The sequence below is a fragment of the Protopterus annectens genome, chromosome 4.part0, assembly GCF_019279795.1.
Source record: "Protopterus annectens isolate FY-2018-M chromosome 4.part0, PAN1.0, whole genome shotgun sequence".
In the NCBI taxonomy this organism is placed as follows: Eukaryota; Metazoa; Chordata; order Ceratodontiformes; family Protopteridae; genus Protopterus; species Protopterus annectens.
Window position 1 is genome coordinate 1,838,087,066 of NC_056733.1, and position 23,017 is coordinate 1,838,110,082.

General features: G+C 36.2%; 1 protein-coding gene across 1 annotated transcript; it reads left to right on the forward strand.

The window, feature by feature from the left end:
• Positions 1-350: 350 nt before the first annotated feature.
• On the forward strand, positions 351-4,442 carry EGR1 (early growth response 1). Its single transcript, XM_044069520.1, has 2 exons — positions 351-990; positions 1,825-4,442. Exons 1-2 carry the CDS (start codon positions 780-782, stop codon positions 3,438-3,440), a joined length of 1,827 nt encoding a protein of 608 aa, XP_043925455.1. The 5' UTR covers positions 351-779; the 3' UTR covers positions 3,441-4,442.
• Positions 4,443-23,017: the final 18,575 nt, after the last annotated feature.

Genomic DNA, 23,017 nt, shown 5'->3' on the forward strand with positions numbered 1-23,017 from the left:
ATAGTCATCTCCTTAAATGGAGTGGCAGCGCCGGGGCTTCCGGCAGCTGTCTGCTGTAGTTGAATATGGGGGATGCTAGGTTCCCTCTCCTCCCCCGCTTGGGTATTGCCTGTGCTCTGTGCAGATACAAACTGTGCTGCAGAGTTAGCATGTTGCACACTAACATTAGAATTGTTCATCCTTTATATTTTGAGCGACTTTTTCTCTAGTTTGCATAGGTTTCTCGCATTGCACTTTTTCTTTCAGAACTACGTCACGGATCCTCCACTGCAGCTCAGTCTAAATATGGGCTTCCTCCAGTCCTTGTTTGGACATCTACGTCACGAGCGACAGGCGATAAAAGGGAGTGGAACCCTGGCCCCGGAGAACTGAAGCAGCTTACTCTCTAAACAGATAGGTCGCAGCGCAACGGGGCGGGGGACTCACTCGATGCGTGTAGCAGCAGAGCGAGCAACCACACCAGCTCGCAAAAGACTGACAGCAGGCATAGCCTGCCAGGGTAGCAGCCAAAACTCTGGGTACCAAACGGACGGCGGACATCGAGCACCCTCACAGCCTGGGTAGTACTCAGGGTAAAATCTCAATTAGAAACGACAGCATTTATCTTTCTGTATAAAATAAAAAAGAATCGCACAAACTACTGCAGGAACAGCACTAAATGTAAATTAATCCTATCCACTTATTGAACTGTTCCTAAACACTCGGGCACCACCTGCTTTCGGGTGCAAGTGTCACTTAGATCCAGAAGGTCTCCCTAAAGGCAACGTCCAACGTGCAGAATGGCAGCAGCTAAAGCGGAGATGCTCATGTCACCTCTGCAGATTTCTGACCCATTTGGCTCTTTTCCTCATTCTCCCATGGATAACTACCCCAAACTAGAGGAGATAATGCTTCTGGGTTCTGGGGGAGCCCAGTTTCTGGCATCTGCATCTTCAGACAGCTCGGCGTTCAGCACAGAAGCCAACGATCAGTTCGAACACCTTTCTGCAGGTAAGGCTTGTTACCACATCATATTGTTATTTCGTAAGATGTAGCGAGGCATGTGCAACTGTCATAAAATAAACCACTGTTAAGAGCAGCCAATTTTCTAGATCTTGATTTATTATAACGTGTTAATAAAAGGATAACACACATGAATGATTTAAGTCTGCATGCAATGAAGAGATAAATTTAAAATAGAGATAATTTTAAGCTCACAGGATTGTATCTGACTTCACAAAATGATGGCTACAGCTCTCAGGACTTGAACTGTGCAATACGCGGTATTAAGGTTCCGTTTGGCATCTTTATCTTTCTTTTAAAATAACAGCCTGGTGCTGATAAAGATAGGAATCCCGGCTACTAGCTGTCATTTGAGAGCTAAAGATTAAAGGCATGGCACTGCAATGGGTCCTTGTTTGGATGCGGGGGTGGGAGGGGAATACATTAGTATTCAAGCTGCAAGTAGATGGGGATTCTCTGTTTGCGTCAGTCGTTGCTGATGTAGGGGCTTTTGAGAGGTTCTAAATTGGTACCACTGGCATAGCATGACAATTAACTGGATGAAGTTTACAAATATAGAGCAATACAGGTTTAACTGTTCTGAAGCAATACTAGTGACAGTAGCCAAATGTATATACTTGATTTGCATTGTATTATTTTAGGTACCTTATATTAGAATGTCTGCATATTTGTGTATGTGTACGTGTGCCTGCAGTACTCTCTCACACGCACACACCTTGTTTTATTAGAATATGAGCTATAAAATAGGATGCATTATATTTTTGCTTTTGTCTTTAATAGCAGCAATTAATGTTTACAAATTATTCTTATTTTATTTTTCAGATACCTTTACAGATATTTCATTGACCAATGAAAAGAGCCTGGTAGAGACAAGTTATCCAAATCAGACTGGCAGATTACCTCCTATCACCTACACTGGCAGAATTTCTCTGGAGCCTGCTAGCAATGGTGGCAACACTCTATGGCCTGAGCCTCTCTTCAGCCTAGTCAGTGGACTGGTTGGCATGGCTACCCCATCAAGCACTTCTACAGCGTCCTCTTCACCTTCATCTTCTTCATCTCAAAGTCCTTCCTTAAGCTGCTCTGTTCAACTTAGTGATGCACATCCCATTTATTCTGCAGCACCTACTTTTCCAAGCTCCAACTCTGACCTGTTTCCTGATGCACAGACTCAGCCTTTCCCAAATCCTACCAGTACAGCTATCCAGTACCCACCACCAGCTTATCCAGCAACAAAGAGCTGCACTACCAATTTCCAGGTGCCAATGATTCCAGACTATCTGTTCCCTCAACAGCAAGGAGAGATCAGCTTAATTGCACCAGATCAGAAACCATTCCAGTCCCTGGAAGCCAGAAGCCAGCAGCCATCTCTAACACCTCTGTCTACAATTAAAGCTTTTGCAAGCCAGACTGGGTCTCCAGAACTGAAGACAGTCAGCTCTACATATCAGTCTCAGATTAATAAGTCTGGCAGAATTAAAAAATATCCTAACCGTCCAAGCAAGACCCCACCCCATGAGAGACCTTATGCTTGCCCAGTCGAGTCATGTGACAGGAGATTTTCCAGGTCAGATGAACTAACTAGGCACATCCGTATCCACACTGGACAGAAACCATTTCAGTGCCGAATCTGCATGAGAAACTTTAGCAGGAGTGATCACCTGACAACACACATTAGGACCCACACAGGCGAAAAACCGTTTGCATGCGATATCTGTGGCAGAAAGTTTGCAAGGAGTGATGAAAGAAAAAGACATACAAAAATCCATCTCAGGCAAAAAGATAAAAAGGCAGAGAAAGTTGCCCCAGTACCAGTCTCCTCCTCTTCACCTGTGCCCAGTTACCCATCTCCTGTATCTACATCATACCCTTCTCCAGTGTCTACATCATATCCCTCTCCAGTGCCTACATCATACTCCTCTTCCCCTGTGCCTACATCATACTCCTCTTCCCCTGTGCCTACCTCATTTTCCTCCTCCCCTGTGCCTACCTCATTTTCCTCCTCCCCTGTGCCTACCTCATTTTCCTCCTCCCCTGTGCCTACCTCATTTTCCTCCTCCCCTGTGCCTGCGTCATTTTCTTCCTCTCCTGTGCCTACGTCATTTGCATCTTCTCCTGTGCCTACGTCATTTGCATCTTCTCCTGTGCCTACATCATTCTCTTCCTCTCCTGTGCCTACTTCATACTCTTCCTCTCCTGTGCCTACTTCATACTGTTCCTCTCCTGTGCCTACATCTTTCTCCCCCTCTCCTGTCCATACCTCATTCCCCTCACCAACAGTGACTGCCCCATTTCCTTCAGTAACCACATCATTTCAGTCCCAGGTGGCAACTACCTTTCCCTCATCAGTAGCTAATAACTCCTTTAGTTCACAGGTGGTCAGTGTGCTTTCAGAAATGCCATCAGACCTTTCCCCAAGGACAATTGAAATTTGTTAAAAGACTGACATTTTATTGACAAGAACTCTATATTATCCCAAGGACAATCAATATTTCAAGGATAGGTTGTCTTAGCTTTTTAAAGACAACAGTTAACTTTTCAGTATACCTAAGACTTGCTAGTCATACTGACAATGGCTTAAAACTATTTAAGAGTTGTCTAAGTATGCTAGATCTGCATGGACATAGAAATGTATTCTGTTTAATGACACAGTATCAAATGTTAAATGAACTGAAGGAAAAGGACTTTAATTCTATACATATACAATGTATATTGTACATGTGCCATGTTTATGTTAAGATTTTTTTCGGTACTATTGATGTGAAACTGCATATTCACATTGTATTATTTGGAGTCAACAGGGCCATATTTTTGCATATGGTGAGTCTCTTTAGTGGCATTGCTGTGATGAATTTTGGCTTAGTTGAAGAACAGCACTTATTGTGTATTCAAGCAAGCATGTGCAAGAGTGATGTTAAGTTTACTTTTTGTAAATATCACCAATGGTACTTTCACATGTGACAAAAAGTTTTGTTTCAAAAGTTACAAAAGTTTTGGTGCCTTTTGTGAAGCCTTGCTTATGTACTGACACATGCATTTATGTGTAAAGCCTTAAGGTATGAGGGATTTTCAAGGAATGTAAGAGAATTTCATAGAAATGTTTAGAGTATAAAGGGACAAAACAGACCTGAAGTACAGAATGTACGCAAAAAATAAAAGTATATTTTTGTAATAGAAGTGTAAATATATAAATATATATATTCAGGAATTGGAATGTTGTAGTTACCTACTGAGTAGGCATGGATTTTGTATGTTTTGAACATGCAGTTAATTATTTTGTGGTTTATTTTTACTTTGTTATTGTGTATGTTTAAACCAAGTGACTGTTTCTGGCTCATAAACACATTGAATGCGCTTTACTGCCAGTGGGATATTTGGTGTACAACATATCCTTCAAAAGAAAATATATAAATAAAAAATAAAACATTACTAAATATAAACCTACATGTTGATGTCCTCTTATTGCAAAGTCCAACTGTCTAATTTTGAAATGTATTTGAAGTGTGTAAAACAAAAGCTATATGCTTCAAATGAGATTATACAAAGTATATCTACTAATGGTTAAACCATTTCATCACAAAGGTTTTATACACTGATAATTTGTCTAAAGTCACATAATCCATGGTGGTGTGTTAAATCATTACGATTTGGTCATAGAAGGAAAAAAAATGTAGCCCATTTTCTCACTTGAGAAAAGATGCTGACAGCAGTTTGTCTCAGAGTGTACCTGATGGTAATGTAATGCATTGGTACAAACCACAAAACTGCAGACCAGGTAAATGGAGAATGAATACCGTTGCATCTTTCTGGCCCCATTTTTACTTCATGTTTTAACCAGACAAGCCAACTAGACATGTGTTTCTATTTATGGAGTAACTGTCTAGGTAATTGATTTACTCAAAATAACAGCTGGATCCCGGACTACAGAAATAATTTCACATTGTGTTTTCCTGACCAGCTGGGTGCTTTAAAGTTGCAAATGCAGAAATGTTACTTTACTGTGCATATTTACAGTTTTCTTTTCCTGAAAGATCACAAGAATAAAAAAGAAACATAGCTGTGTACATCTGAGAAAAGGTGCCCTGACCATCTTCGATGATAAAGGATACAGAATTGTACATTCACTGTTTGACCAGGAAGGAGAAGGTTATTAAGTATATGTGTGTTTTGGGGGGAGACTGTAAGCCCATTATCATGAAGTATAGGACGTTGATGAAGTAGGTTAGCTTCATGTCATTCCATGGGAAAAAATATTGACAGAACCATTGTCCACTGCATGAAGTGCACTTGTCTTTGTTTCCCTCAGTCTTCAGGTAGGTAGGAATCACATGTTGGGAGAAAGCTATGCATTTTTTATGATACGGCTGGAGAATTCAGCCATTTTCAATTAATGCGTATGAGTGTTTGTGTGGCTGTGTGAGTTGAAGGGGTTCAAGGTATCACAGTTTTATTTAATTACATATTTTTAGCAGTCCATGGGAGTAGCCTACTGGCTCCTGTTCCTACAAAAAAACTGACACGTGTGTTCCTCATAGAGTTGAGAGCCCTATAATCTATGAATTGCCCAGTGGCAGCAAGAGTTGGGTGTTTGGGAGTGTGCCACCCTACAGATCTTGCAGATTGTCCTATCCCCACCCCCATGACAGCCTTACACACTCTGCTATACATGCTTCAGGAGGTGCATCCCTTGTCATGTGAGCATGCTAGACTTCATGTTGCAGTGATACACCTGCATGTCTGAAGGTGTCATCAATGCAGTGAGCATAAGTGTCTTCTTGCCCCCAGGGTGGGTGAGCCATCATAGGCTGCTCATTCTCTTCTTACTTACCCCTTCCGACTCCCATGCCACTAATCAAACACGAGTTGTTTGGGGTACAGTCAAGGCTCTGTCACACTCTGCCAGGAGAAGAGGTTTGGCATTACAGTTTTAGTGACATTAAAATATGTGTATGTCAGAGAGAGAGAGATTATTTTTGTCCTGAAGTTTTTCTGGGACTGACATTCCACAGCATCTCTCTACCTCTGAAGCTTATAGTTTTGTGTGGTTTCAAAGTATCCATTTACCCAAATCAGTAGATTCCATTGACTATGTGGTCCTTTATGTGTAAAACCAGGGTTGTAGTAATACTGCTGAGATAAGTCTGATCAGAATAGCAGGAAAGTCCTCTATTTCAAAATGACAATTGTCGCTGAGTTTTTAACATTCCTCTGAACTACAATCAGAGCAGGCAGATAGGAAATCCATTTAATTTACTGTATGAAGGGTAGCCCCCTCATGAGTGGTGCATTTATTCTTACTGCAGAGCAGTGTATATAATGGAACATGAATCTTAATAACTGCATTGAAGATAGTACTTGCAGCCTCCAAGATTATTTCAGTATGAGTATCAAACCTGGGTGCATGATGCGCAAAGTCACAAACACACTCTGCTTGTGTATGCACACCCAGCCTAAATAACGTTTTCTATTCCAAGTATTTCTGCTTTGTTCCTCTACTCCTCATAATCTGAATATTTAAACTTAGCCTGTGTATGTTGCTTCATTTTGTATGAACCTGTAGGCTGAATAAATGAACAGAAAATAAACACATGTATTCTGTGTACCTAAACATGTGCATGCAAACTTATGTGTAAGTTTTTGTATCTGTACTTTAACTGTGCACAAATATGTAGTCTGTGTGTCCCCATTTAATCTAACGATGTGCATTTAATCTGTGCACCCAGTCAACAGGTGGATGGTCAGTCTGTGCACCATCTTTGACAAACTCATATTCATCCATGTAGCCTGGATAATCCTACTTATAATTCATGTACTCATTTAGAATGTATGTGCGCACCTTGTCTTTAACCCTAGTTAGCATGCACATGCTCACTGAGAATGTACGTGCAAACCTTATTTGTAAACTGTTACTTGGCTTATGCACTGTAGTTAGCCTGTGTGACATAATTCACATGCATATACCCACAATACCTGTGTATGCACAGGACCTCAGTGCACTCATCCTTAGCTTGTGTATACCTGCATAACATGTGCACTGCTTGTTAAGGGACAGAAGCAATATTTCAGTGCTAGTTAATTCTAGAAGGTAACCTGCAACCTCATTTAATTAGAGAATAACTATTCATTAAATTAATATAAACATGAATTGATCTTCCCTTTCTGTAGGCCCATAGACACTGGCATGAAAGTACTGTTATAGTCTCAGCATCTACTCACAACTGTATCCAAGAATATGAGGCAGTACATTATGTGCAGGCAAAATAAATACAGAATTGGTATCAGACAGGATGCATGACATAATCTCTTACCCTCTAGACTTTGAAAATGGCCATTTCAGATCTGGCCTGTAACTGCATTTCTTTTTCAGAATAGTAGTTTAAGAGAATTTTAAAGCCAGACACACTTATTTGAGAGACAGAATGTTTAAACAGATAGAAATAATTTTCAAACTGTTAGGTGACCTAACATCCTCAGCTTGCTCTGGAACTTTGAACAGCCATACTCTTGAATATGGCATACAGAGATGCATATAGAGAAAACTGCATTCACTCATTCCCTAACCACCTTTTTAATCCACAGCAGGGTCGTGGGTGGCTTGGACCCCATCCCAGCATTCAGTGGATGCATTCAAATAGGATGTCAGCCTATTATGCAATGGTACTAAATAAAACATTTTGACAATAATATTAAATGTGTCAGCTTTGTAAGAGTTAGCTAACAATAAGCCAAAAGTAGGAAACAAGCAGTTAAGGTGAGAAGATAAAATGAAAGCAGATGAGTTAGCAAAGAACAAAGCAAAATGAGGAAATGGTGACAAAAAGCAGGCACTGTAAATTGTAGGATTATAGCATAATATGTGTAGTCTTATGAGAAGTTGTATGAAACTGGTCATCTCTTTTCATCTTGAAACAGATATCAGTATTTTTGGGTGATCTGCAACTCTTTGTGGTAATGTATGAGAGCTATAAGGCACTTTATAGTGAGGGACACTGTTGTACAACTAAGGCTGAATAACCCATCACCAGCTTTGGGTGTGTGGAAGGAAGTGTCTCTTCCAGTCATACTGTATGGCAAATGTACATATTATTATATGCATAATAGGGTAAGAGGTTTGTCTCTTCCACATGTAGCAGTCAAATAATTTTCCATTTTCATGCACACTTATGAAATGGATTTGAATCTGAGGAAAGGAACTAGTTTATACAGCTGTTTGGCATAGAGATTTCCAATTTCATTTGGCATGGAAAGTTCTAATTCCACAAATACGGAAGAGGGTGAAATTCACTCTTTCCAGAGACATCAGAGGTTATGGGGTATGCACGGGGGCTTGCCCTCTTGCAAAAGACCTGCACTTATGAATGCAGATTCCAATGAGTAACCTCAGAGCTTGCACAGAAAGTGTCGATCTTTTGCGATTTGATGTCACTGTATTGACATCAAGCATATTGACATAACACAGAATCAACTATCTATCTGTTTATATATATATATATGATTGCATTTATTTTCGTTGAATGCACTTTTCATTGAAAACATTTTGTTTAAAACACATTTCATTATTAAAAAATGTAAAATACAGCAAATACTCCTTCGAAAGATTTTTTTGCAGTGGGAAAATCCCCTGCACACCCCATGAAGGGAGCTTCGACTCCCCACTCCCTTATTTAAATATACTAACTCCATGGTTGCACAACTGCATTGAAAAGGAAAAATACTATACACAGTAAATCACTGCTGATGCATAGTCTTTTAAAAATGTGGCTACAACATGATGGTGGACATTGACAAGTTATAAATGATGCTCTAGACTAAATTGCCTTGTAACTCCTATTATACTAAGATATTAAAGCACTCTGGCAGTGATTAACTATACCCTTCTACAGTTTTCTAGAAAATATGATTCAATTAAATATATTTTCAACAATCTTTATTACATTTTTGTGTTTTGTTAAAAAGTACATTATATAAAATAAATAGTGGCTCTATATATATATATATATATATATATATATATATATATATATATATATATATATATATACAATACATTTTGGGCTAGCTGTCTTTACTACCTCAAATGTATTAACTGTTTTTTATTGCTGGGTGGCAACAAACTTGACCTAATGCCTGAATTAGCTATTGTGATTACAAATTATTGCTTTGAGTATGATCTATATTCATGATGAAATAAGTGTAGGACTACTTTTATTAGATGTTTTCAATGGGATCAGTTCTAAGATTTTTAATTAATATTGGGAAACTGGGATCAATGTTAGACCAGAAATGAGGCAATGTTTATGTTAAATACATGACTGCATGGTTTGGGGTCAAGCATCTTTAATTCCCCAGTATAATGCCATCTTAAATTACATATTATAGAACATTCAAAGCAAGCATACATACCCACTTCCACTGACAATTCACTACAGCAAAACTCTAATAGTTTAAAGATGCAGATCCATTTAGAAGCAAGACTGCAGCACAATGAATCTGAGTATAATATGCATCCTTGAGTTTTATAGAACGTTATCCTTTTTATTGACTCAGATTGCTGGAGTGTTTAGTGCACATACTGACAACTCAAAATATGATGGATTAGGACTACTTGCTTGGTTTGATTAGATACCAGTTTCTACGTATTGTTCTTGTACATATTATTGGAACATTACTTTTATTACTGTTCACCCAGAATACAAATTGGATATTAGGTGTATCAAAGTGTTGGGTTGAAAGGTCACTTTAAAGTATCACATTCTATTTAGACTTTATTCTCAGACAGTTACTGCTGAAATTGAGTACAGCCCATGTTCTCTTATTATGTGTGTTTACAGAAACCAAGCTAGCTACAAATTCATATGTAGCAATATCATCACTGCGCCATCTTTTTATCTTTTAATGTTTTCTTGTGAAATAAATCAGTTGAGTAACCACATCATGATTATTTATTGGGTACATAATATTTATTTAGCTGTACTGCCAGTTATAGAATTTTCATTTCTATCATTGTCTACCCTTGGAGATGGGCCGACTTTCCCAGTTTTTTTCTTACTGTCTTGAGTTAACAAATCTTTCAACATCAGTCAGTTCTTATAATCTCATTTTTACTGTACTGGACTCCTCACTTGATGATTCAGATTTTTTTTTGACTATTGTTATTGACACTACTGAAGCCCTTTTTCAGCAGAGGCCCAGGGAGAAAAGCTCCAAGTACATACATGTAAACTTTGGTCTTTGATTACATACATTATACAAGTAGCATTTAAAAAAAACAACAAGATTACAGGACAGCAATTTGTAGAAGAAGTAGTATAAAAAGTAAACAGGAGAAACATTTATTTTAATTTATCTAACAGGATATAATACAAGTATAGTGAAAGAGGAACACTTTGATTGGAGAGGTGAAAGAGGTTTTCAAGGAGGGTTAGAGCATTGTACCTAAATGTTATCTTTGGGAACTTGTGATTGCCTATGTGATAGCTTGACAATATAATACTTTTGTGTGAGGGCATGCATTTTTTTTACAGAGCTCTATGATCTAAATTGTGTTTGCCATCACCAAATAATAATATTGTTGCATCCTTTCAACATGATTTTTTTGCATAACTGCAAATTTCTCATGTTACAGTCACAGTGGATTATGTTTCAATTAATTTTATGTTAAGAATGAGAGCAGCAAAGCTGCAGTTATTTATATATTATACATTGTTTAGGTTTTGGTTGTTTTTTATATTTTACTGACATTTTAATGAGTTATTATTTTCAAAAGTTTTTAAGTGACTTTCAACTCATTCCATGTAAGGAATTTGTCTGTTTAAATGGTATATTTGTTAATGAAATTGACTGATGAACCAATGAAATTGTGTAAACAGGGGCTGCTTATATGGAGTGATTTTCAAAGGCATTTTAACTCTGATGAAGTCCAAGTGGATGGATGAAAGCACTTAAGTCTTGAACTTTTGGTTTTGTTTCAATAAAATTGAACTGAATTTCAAATGCCTTGAGCTTTAGACATCGTGGACTTTTTTACTTGGTTCTTGGTTTTCTTAGTTTGCACATTTTACACATCTTTTTATGAGTTACATTGCAAGAATTACTAGAAAAAATACTGACTTTTCAATTAATGTATCAGCAGATTTACCAAAGTGTAAGGGAGGGGCTGTCAATTCAAGACTACAAAAGGATACTTTGAACAAAGGCTTGCAATTTAGCAACTGTTTTGGTGGCAGCTGTATAATTCCTTAGTATACTATATAACAAGCCCCGAGACACACACAAATGACAGCCATTCAAGAAATCCTGAGACACACTCAAATGAGAGCCATTCAAGAAATAAAAGAAGCAGTCCTGTTACAGACAGTATATAAGATGACAGTGACTGACACCAATACCATTATATGTCAATGGAATGGGACTACACCACTACTTCCTTATGTCTTGCATGACTCATATAAAACAGACTTCAAGTGGATTATGAGAAAGAGAAAGGCTTGAAAAAAATAAGATCACACTGATATGTCAAGCCTCACTAACAGCTCCAAAATGAAGCTGGAAACCAGATTGCAGAGACCACCAGTAAAAACCACAGGAACATTTATTGTGTAAACCCAGTTAAGCATTTGTTTTTTTACACAATAAAGTTTTATGTGGTTTTACTGGTGGTCTCTGCAATCTGGTTTCCAACTTCAATTTGGAGTTTAAGGTTCTTGTTTTATTAAGCCCCATTGACAGCCATTTTGCAGAAAACATATTAAAATTTTATAAGAAGCAGTCAGAGCAATTTTGAGATGCTAAAATAACTCTACCTTATAAATAAAAAGTTGTATTATTTCACTCTGTCTCTTTTTTCAGAGTTTTCCTTTAATGAGGTTTAGGTAGTAGTTTTTTTTTTTATTTCTTCAGCTAGCCAAGTCAGGTGTTTGGCTAACCTGCCCCCCCCCCCCCCATCCTGATCCAGCACTTTTCATCTGCCTTTAGTTTTGCTTTTAATATAATCAATTTGCTGTCAGTCTGGAGTCATTATTCATTGTCTCTTTTATGCAACAGAAACTTATATATAGGGAGTCAGGCAGGCAGATATGGCATGATTGTTATCAATTATATAAGGTGATGATGGAGTTATCTTTCTGGAACCTGCATGGTATCCAAGTGATATCTATGAAGAGACTATTCTGGCATTTGCCTTATAACATAAAGACCAACATATGTCTCATTCACAAAACCCATACATGTGCAGCTCAGTTTGATTCATCCAAAATAATGGGTACCCTACATTTTTCATCAGAAATGTATAGTTATATATTAGTTATTTTAGTTAAGAAGGGCTTTTCCTTAACATTTTTCCAGGTCAATAATCATACTCAAGTGAAGTTCACTGTTGTTGAATCAGAATGTTTTTTTATAATTCTTTGACTATACATTTGGTTTGTGCACCTTTGTAAGTTAGACTTAGCCTTCTTCGTCAATTGATTCAAATTTTAACCACTTTTAACAAATACAGTATCACAGCTGGTATGGCCAGAAATATGGCCCTTGCATTCCCTTTAGATAATCTTGAATGCACTAAGTATGTCAAACTACAGATAAATAGTTAGTAAGTAAAATAATTAAAGAACATGAGTTCTTTGACCCTTAACATGCTCATCTTCCTTGGAGAAAGATTTGACTTTATTTTCATTATCTCATATATCCTGGTTAATAATCAACATTTTCTTACTGCTGATAGTCTTTCAGAAATACGAAAGCGAACTCATAGGGTGACACCACGATAAGTAAAACAAAACACTTTATTCCAGAATGTTAGCACTTTCACATTCAAAAGAACGATTCTTCAGACATAATAAAACAAACAATAGCTATCTGTTTAGATAGTAGTATCAGCCTATCAAACCATTGCTTCAGTTAAGCACATGAATTCAAAGTAATTCTTCACATCCCATGACCTCTTAATAAAATATACATAAAACCTGCATGGACAGACCTCAAGACATCAATATATAACTTTAACAGTAAAATAATACATAGTCAATAATATATACAAAACATCTACTTATTATTCAACATAGTTAAAAAAATGTAATTTAAAACATGCATATGTAGCATCAATTCCTAATGAATCAAAGGTCTGTCAGCTAAAAACGGCTTTAAAGAAACACTGTCAGCCTGTAGTCTGATAATCCACTTAATTTCCTGTTTCTCTGTATAATTTTTAAGATTACCAAGTCTCATGCTTTTAATGACTAGTTCAATAGCTAGGAAAAGAAACTTATGAGACAAATCACTACATAATACATGGAATGCCAAGGCATTCGTTTCGTCCTCTTTATTAATAGCGTACAAGTATTCCCTTACTCTCTCTCTCAAAGTTCTGTTTGTCTTTCCTATATAACATGACAAACACTTTGTGCAGGTCACCAAATATACTAGGTTACGTGTTGTACAATCAGCATAGTGATGAAACTCATACTTTATTTGTGTTGTAAGATGTATAAAAATTTTATTATTTGCCATATAGATGCAATACCTACAATTTCTACATGGAAATGTCCCTGAACACATTGATTGCTTTGTTATGAGAAGGAAGACAGCAAAATGGTTCAATCTCTTAAGGGATCTGGTGTTCTTATAGGGGTACTTAGGTCTCAGACCCACCACATCTGTGATTTTATCATCAGTGGTAAAAATACTCCAACTCTTATTGATGACCTCATTAATAGCCCTACTGTTATTAGAAAAAGGGATGGTAACTAACATCATGAGTTCTGTTATACCTTGGGGAATCTTCTGTTGATTCAACATTATTCTTCTATCTAAAAAATGGTTCACCTCTCCTTTTCCCATCTATAAATCTTTCATCCCTTAAGCAATTATTCTCTTTTTCCTTATAGCCATGATCTAAAAGTTCAGTCTCTAATTTCTTCAAAGTTGTATTACACGTATCATCTGAAGTAGTCAATCTGGATGTTCTGAGTCCCTGCCCTTGCACAATGTTTCTATATGCATGGGCATTGTGCATACTGTCATGATGCAGTATGTTGTTTTTTCTACAATTTTTACTATAAATCTCTGTTTCTATCGTGTCGCCTATTTTTTTTATTAAGACATCCAAAAATTCAATCTTCTCATATGAGGAGTTGGCACCAGATTCCAAGAATTCTGTCGTGGAGTTGATATATGCTATAAAACTGTCAAATTCAACCAATGGACCATCCCAAACCAAGAACACATCATCCACAAAAAGTTTGTAATATGGTATGTGTTCTTTAAAATCACTATGGTTCAAGATAAAATTGGCCTGCCAATACACCATCGCTACATTTGCATAAGAATTGGTGCAGGGAGTGCCCATTGCCACTCCTTTAATTTGCAAAAAAATACTGATTCTTGAAAGAAAATACATTATTATTCAGAATCAACTCTAATCGCATGGTGCTCCTTATTATGTTCTCATTGGTGATACCTTTACTCGTTAAAAATAACCTGACAAAATCTAATCCAACATCAGTAGGAATGCTGGTGAACAGAGTCTTAACATCTAATGTCACAAATAAACCCCCAGATTTATAATCATTGGAGAAAGCATATTCAGATAAACTATCCAAAAATGTTGCGTATCTCTGATAACTGTTTCAGTAAAATCTCCACCTTTCTTTAGTTGTTTTTCCAAAAAGATAGAAAGGGATTCCGTTTACCATCCCCTACTTGAGACTATAGGTCTCAATGGTGGAGCATTTAAATTTTTGTGAATTTTCTGTAGTCCCCTAAATGTAGGTATACAAGGTGTCTCTATCAAAAATATTTGTATAAGTTATTATCAATGACATTGCACATTAACAGGTCATATAAATCACTATGTACAGTCCTTATCAATCTATTGAGTTCTTCTGTAGTTAAACGTTAATATTTTTCAACATCATTTAACATAGTCTCAACTTTCTCCTTGTGTTTTACTTTGTCTAAGACTACCACTGCACCTCCTTTGCTTGCCTTATGAGAATTTGTGATTTTTCTGCAACCCACTAAGTGCTTCTAATTCAGCTTTATTCAAATTATAAAAATTACATTTCTTATTAGCATTAAACAGTTCTGGACAAGCTATGAAGTCCCTTTCACAGGCTTTCTCAAATGCATCCAAAATGGAGTGATTTGGAGGTATAAAAGAGGTTGGTTTCTTAAAATGACAACTTTGCACAGTCTCTTTATCATTATACAATAATTTCAAGGCAACATTTCTTGTAAAAGGTTTTACATCCAGTATGATATTTACAATGTCTGTCTTCAGAGAGGGAATGAAAGATAACCCTCTGTTTAATAACATTTTTTTTCAGTTTCATTAAGAACATAGCTAGAAATATTAACAACTAGTTCTGAATCACTGTATGCCAGGTTTTTTTCGTGTATTTTGCATGGTGTGTTGCATCCTCCGATGATTTTTATCTCTTCTTCTGTCTGCTCTGGTTCTCTGTTGTTTGAAATACTCCTTGAATGGTAAAGGGAGCGTGTGAAAAACTGTTGGTTCACTGGTGCTATTAGTAACTAATTCATTCATCTTCCTTCTGGCTCCATTATCTGAGGACATAGATGACATGGATGTAGAGGGCAGGATTACGTTAATACTGTGGGTTCCTTCTACATTGCACTTCCTTTCAGCTAAAATATCCATTGATTGGTCTGAAGGAGGGGAAGGAACATCATATTTGTTTTTCATAGGTTCCTTCGGCCAAGAAAACACATTCCCCTTATGGAAATCAGAACAGTCATGCTCATGTTTTTTTTTTTATTTTTATTTTGTAGCAGCTTATTTTCTTGCAAGGCTTTGTTGCATTTTAAGTCAGTAAGAAATTTCTCACACTTCTCTATCAGCAATGCTGCAGTAATGTCTTGTTGTATGCTCATTGCCTGAGTGGTCAACTCAGATTCCAACTTCATAAAATGTTCAATGAGTAACCTCATATAGCTAAAACTTGTCTCCAAGTTTAGCTGCTACCATTTGATTAACAAATCTGGGAATGTGAAGACCTCTGGGATCACCTTAAAACAAAGACAAGCCTCCATGTGCTTACACTGCCACTGAATATTTTTCAGTCTCTTGCATTTAATGAGAAACCTAGTGGCTAAAATACAAGCAGCCACTAGAATGTCCATTGCACTGTCAGTGGCACTTGTATTAACATAATTCCTTTTAAAAGTTAGAAGCAGATTACTTTCTGCCTATAGTAAATGTTTGAAACTGTCAAGCTCTTTACCTTGGCTATTTTGATGAGGTTTAAAGTCCAATTCTAACTCAATGTCTTCAGCCATGTTCCTGCAACTCTGCAAAATGGTACAATAATGTCTAAAGCAAAGCAGTACCAGGATAAAGCACCCAAAGAGAAATAAATCCAAATGTGAAAGCGAACTCACATGGTGACACCACAATAGGCAAAACAAGAAATTTTATTCCAGAATGTTAGCACTTTCGCATTCAAATAACTCTTCTTCAGACATAATAAAACAAACAACAGCTATCTGTTTAAATAGTAGTATCAGCCTATCAAGTCATTCAGAAATACAGACTCGAATATAGCTGCGAATCAAGAAATTTCTCTGACCATTCATTAGTACACTTAAAAATCACAGTATACTCAAAATGTGGGTATGGGACCAACTAGAGACTGAATATGTTTATGATGCATAACAAGGAGGTTGGGGAAGAAATTATATCATTAATTCAACAACTATTCTTGTCACATCAAGACAACACAATTCCATTTTATTTGGGATGCATTTATAATTATAGTGAGAGGTTTTAATAAAGCATCACATGTAAAGTGAGACACATAAACACATAATGAAACAGAGATCACAGCAGATAACCACTTGTGCAGCATGTATTCAAATATAGACTGAGCTTAAATTAAATTATGATACAGATAAATTCTATGTGACACACCTCATCACTAAGGGCTTTTCATCCAGAAAAAAGGAGGTCATCGTCCCACTGTACTCATCCCTCATTAGACCCATTATAGAATATGATGCCCCGTTTGGTATGTACCTCTCAAGACATCTGCAACAACTGCAAAGGCTGCAGAAATACCTCACTAAAAGAATCATAGGCCTAAAGCAGATGCCCTATGCTGACCGCCTTAAAAAACTCCAGCTATACTCTGTCACATATCGTCTACTCAGAGGTGATCTCTGCTTAACATACAAGGCCATTTCAAACCCAGAGCTTTTGAACATGCTACACTTAAAGAAATCCCAATCCCTCAGTGCCACACACTCCAGGGATCTAAACCTTGTCATCACAATAAACAAAACATGCTGGAGGGATAGGTTCCTGACCCAGAGATTTCCCAGACTCTGCTTGACATATATGGGAAGTCTATTCCAGAGTGCCTCTGGCCGTCTTCAAAAGGAACCTTGATGATTGGATGGGAGAAAGGAAATTCACCCTGGGGATCACATCAGTCGCCCTGCTAGACAGGGGTTCAGGGAAGTAAATAGTGTGGGAAGAACTAGCCAGGGAATTGTTATGGCTAGGCTTGTATAGGCCCTAGGGCTGATAGCCTAGTACCAACCTATGAACCATCTATTATTAATATTTAGTAATAAGTCAAGTCTCTACATATTTTAAACTTATTATTTTTCAAATCCAAAATCCAAGCTAAATATCCAGGATGGGCCTCAATTTCTTCCAACTCCTAGGTAGCTTTTTAAAACTGTATCATGTTTCAAATAATATTTCATTAGAGTCAGAAGATTACTATATCTATATCCAAGCCAGACATATACTCTTAGTATTCTACCACACATATAATGAAATACATACTTCTACCAATTCACACATAAAACCGAGTGACATGGAGAGCTTCCTTGCTAGGTTTTGTACTAACACACTCTTGAAATGTTATATTATGAAGCTCAAAGCAGACCTTTTGTTATAGGAAAGTCTAGAAGCTATTTTCCAACTCAGAAAGGGTAAGATTCCAAAGACTGCTATCATAAATTATACTGTTTTTAATAAAATGCTCATTTCCAAAACCTGATATCATAAATGGTACTTTTTCCAAAACCTAATATCATAAATGGTACTTTTTATAAAATGTTCAAACACTGCACCATTTATGTTGAAGTTAAACTCATCTCAAACATCACAGCATTAGTGACAAATACTAGAACTCAATTTTATTCTCAAACCAAACTATTATCCTTTTGTAATTTAATACACTGTCTTATACAACTTATTTGAGGACGTTATTATGTTGAAACTGATATTTCATTTAGCTGTAAATCAGATTATTTAAAAAATTTAGTTAGGGTTTATACAATTAGGACAGATTCAAGATAAAAGTATAATTTTGGAATTCATCCTGTATCACAATGCCCAGTCAATCAACAATGGCTACTGACAACATATGGTAGTAAATCATATGGCCAAGTTCATGTTCTGTTAGTATTTGAACTCCTTACATTTGATTTTCATAATAATTATATAGAAGCTGTAAAAAAATCTTGTATAATTCAGCTTCTGCTTGTATCACAATTAATGATAGGCACTCACTACCCATTAGAATTTCTGCAGGGAATATACAGGGATGCCCACTGTCACCTTATCATTTCACTGTCTTTTTTAAACTTTTCTTTTGCAGAATTCTACAGGATCCTTTAACAGCAGAAATGTTTTTTTAATACAGGCATTAACATTCATTGATGACATTTTTTTAGAGCCTGGTAACTTCTATCTTCCATTCATTACACGCAGGACAAGAATACAGTGAAGTTTTAACTATATATTGCATTTTGACATATCAACACATTTCCCACTAAGGATCAGGAATGCAATGTTCAACTCCCCTCTGACAGCATGTCATTTAAACTTAAACATCTTGGTGTTAAACAAAAATGCTGTATGAATGTGCTCATTTTTGGGACTCTTTAGTTTCAGTAAAAGAACTAATAGTGAAAAGAGAAGGATTGCTATAAAACTGGAATGCAGTTAAATTTAGTCTTCTTACATCAACATCTATCAGCAAAATTAATGTTTTTCCTCCCAGAATATTCTGTACATAACTCTGTTTAATATACTTAGGTTGAACTATTTACATTTATAAACAAATTAGTTTTGAACTTTTCATGGAGTTAAAAGAATGCTTGAGTAAGTTTAAATAATCCATCTTATCCTAAGTTTGGATGTCCCTAAAAATTCAAAATTACTGTTTTTTTATACCATGTTAAGACTGACATACTATGGTATGTCAGGACTTTTCAGTTCTCTTTGTCATAATAAAACTTTTATATTCTTTGCATTAGGTCAACTATTAAGTCATATGGTCTCTCACCTACTCTTTTAATCTTCTTGAAGTCATCAAACATTTTTATCTTACAAAAAAATGGTGATAAGAAATAGAGATACTCAATTAGTTTATAGATACATAGATACAAATATTTCAAGCACAGCCATTAATGCCCTTCTAGCTTGCCAATATACCAAAACACTTGTTCCCATAAGTGTCCAGGCTGTTCTTAAAAATATCTAAACTAGTACTTGCTTTAATGTAATTAGGTAGTCTGTTCCATGCACTGTTTGTTGTTTCAGCTGCTTATAGACAATCCAGATAGCACCATCAACAACAAGACCCGTAGTTCTGTACATTTTCAGATGATAAAAGATAAATAAAGGTAAGAGATAAATTTCTACATTATATGCTAATAGGAAATGTTTAATTCTTATGGAAGAACTACTATGTGATTGGAGTTTCAAGATCCACACCATTCAGCTTCAGGATATAATAAAAATTGTAGCTGCATTTTTTTCCCAATTCTGGTAATGGATAATAATGCACTCAGATTGTTTTCTTCCTGACTGGAGTTTTCCAAAAAAGAAATATTATCTTCCTTTTTTTGTATACCTCAACATTAAGGCTCCTTTATTACTCTGACGTCCATTTCACAAGCTGCTGTTTTTCTTTCCTAAAAGAAAGGAGTCTATTGCCAGACTGAGAAGCAGTTTAGAATAGTAATTCTTGCCTTTTCCAAACTTCATATATCAAAAATTCATTATTCTTCATTATGCCCATATAATTCTCCACAAATTAGCTGCTAAGGACAAAAGTGATTCACCAAAGTGTAGTATTTGTAGATACATTTCCATTGTTGTTATATTTGATATGTTTGGTCAACATAAATCCAACCTCTATCATAATATTTACAGGAAGAATAAAGGCAATATAAACTATTGCAAGATAAATGTCAGCTGTATAATCATTTACTAGGTATCTCTACATTTGGATAGAATATAATATGGTGAGAAATTAATTCTCCTGTTGGATGACTTTTTTGGCTAAACATTGAACTAAAAGAGATGTTTCATTGAGGACATAATTCTTGTGTAAAATATGTGCTTTTATTTTGCACATTTTCACTGAAGTTTCTCAAGGCAACTGATACATTTATTCAGTAATGGTCTAAAATTAACCTAGCTTGCTGCATGGAGAATTGTAATTTTATAAACCTATATTTTATGTTTATATTTCTGGTCAGTACCAACTATGACACCATTTCCTAGTATATCCCTTAGTGAACCTTCATATTCCTGTGCCAGTTATGCATTTTAGTATATTCTGGAACCATTGTTTTACTTAGTATGGGACAATATATGCTCTATACATTTTTTGTTGTGTCTTTCGGCTTTTCCCGGTTAGGGATCACCACTGGTCTCCTTGTATGGGGTGTTAATGGTGATGTTTATAGCATTGCTAACATATCTCATTCTTATCTGTTATTTTCTCTTGCTGGGGTATTTCTTGCTTTGAGATTTACTGTATACAAAAAGTCTGAACAAAAATTAGATTAAAAAAAAAATAGTTACCCTCCTCTTCCTTGGACTTTCAAAGAATATTTCTATGAAACTCTGCCATGACCAACAACTGCTTCTCCACCATCTTAGTTATAACATTTTACCCTTTTTATACCTTTTCTTTCTTTAAAAGAGAACTAAGAACATTTTATGTGCGTGCTATGCTGCTATCTTTAGCTCCTTTAAAGTCCACCGAATCTCTACTCTTCTGTGATTACTTATTTGCTCTTTTTCTTTGCCATTTTCTGTTTTCTAGAGAACTATGTCTGCAATTTATTTATTTATTTGTTTCTTCATTTGCCAGTTTGTTTTGGACCATAACTCTCTGGATCTCCACTGAGAATGGTTACTGCCCCATTGGATTGCCCCATTTCACAAACACTGAGACATGACAGCATAGCAGCACATATCACTCCGTCCATCCTCAAACCCTTTTTCTCATTTTGCACATATAAATACTCAAATTTCCATGGCTTGTAACAGAAATAAAAACATAATGCCTGAAGATTAGCATGAATAAACTGTGTGCAGAGAGTATTGTACTTTAGTTTAGAATGTTTACAGTGTAACATAATTCATTGCTTTAGACAAATATATTTTAGCAATATCATGCACTCAGCTTCGAATAATATTACAAATTCAAAGCTTTTTTTTTATTGATTTATTTTTGGAGACAATATACAGCTTGTATAATCAGCCTTTTTTAGGATGATAGGATAACAGTGATTTCTGGGCTAATGACTCTAAAGGGTCTTTTAAACCTAGCCATTCTACCCAAATATAATGGACTGGTTTGGATCCCCTAGGTTTTGTGTGTGTGCGTGTGTGTACAGATATATATATCTATGGGTCTACTTTGGTAGACTGAATTTACATTTACCCGAATTGTAGATTCCGGAGACAACACCAACAATATTTCAATTAAACCAAACCTGAATATTACATATTCTTTTTACTAGGAATGGAGACACTTGTCCTGCATGGGCAAATTTGCCCTATTCTCCACTATAGTGCAATTCTGAAGTTGGTATATTTAGTTAGGGGGATATGGTCGGTGCAGCCCCCCACATTGGGGGATGTGGGGGGGTGTAGCCCCCACCTGGCTGGGTTTGATATACTTCTGTGTGTTATTTTGTTAAATGTCGGCAAAGCATCTTCTTTCCCTGTAAAAAAAATGTTGGTAATGTGATGGTTCGGTTTATTGCAATTTTGGTGTTGTCATCTCAGTAATCTGCAATTCGGGTAAGTGTAAATTTTGCCTACATACCACCCCAACCCCTACTACACATGCTGGTAAATGTATTAAAACTATATACCATCCACAGGCAAGTTGGCAGTAGAACCTTAAGAGATTGCCAATTATCAGAGTACTATTTAATTAAAAAATGTTGTAAAAAAGACTTTCCCACAATGTTAGAGCATTGGAGTCATATCTCAAGTCACTGTGTGGATCACAGGCATCAGTCATCTGATGCAGCCTGAACCAATTGTAATGTCTGCTTTAATGTTTCATTTAATAGTTTAAACAGCCCACATTAAAAGTACCATTTTGTCGTCCCATGTCTAGCAAATGGTGGATTGACCTAAAGGTGATGGTGATGTTGATGAATACAGTGTTGTTCACATTTCTTGATCCCTAATTTGTATGAGGTTCCTTCAAATGTGGCTTAGAACATGGATGACTTCAAACCTGGTGGAGGTTATTACATTTTTTGATTTTGGGAATACTGATTTAAGCTGCATATGTCCAGTATGATTTCTCTGGGAGGTAAATATAAGAATGCATTTAGTTTTCTGAAGTCTAAATCTTTGTTCTCTTTCCTTCACAATGAGGGCAGGCTAGCTATGCTTGTTGTGTTTTCCTTCAGACCAGTCAATCAAAGTAGAAGTAAGGTCCTGCCTAATATATACCAAGACAAATTAGTGTAGCTAATTTTTTACATGAGAAATGCTGTTAAAATACATGTTAAAATAGAAATGATTATGTGCAAAGTCTGCACAGAAAATAGTGCCAGAGAAGAATAGCTATAACGAAAGGAAAAATAAATAGTATAGTTGTTTTGAATATGAACCATTCAAATGTACTTATTGTTACTGGAATATGAAATGCAAGTTCTACTCTGTATGTCATTTTATGAGACACCACAGTGTACTGCTGTATAGGGTGGTACTTGTTGC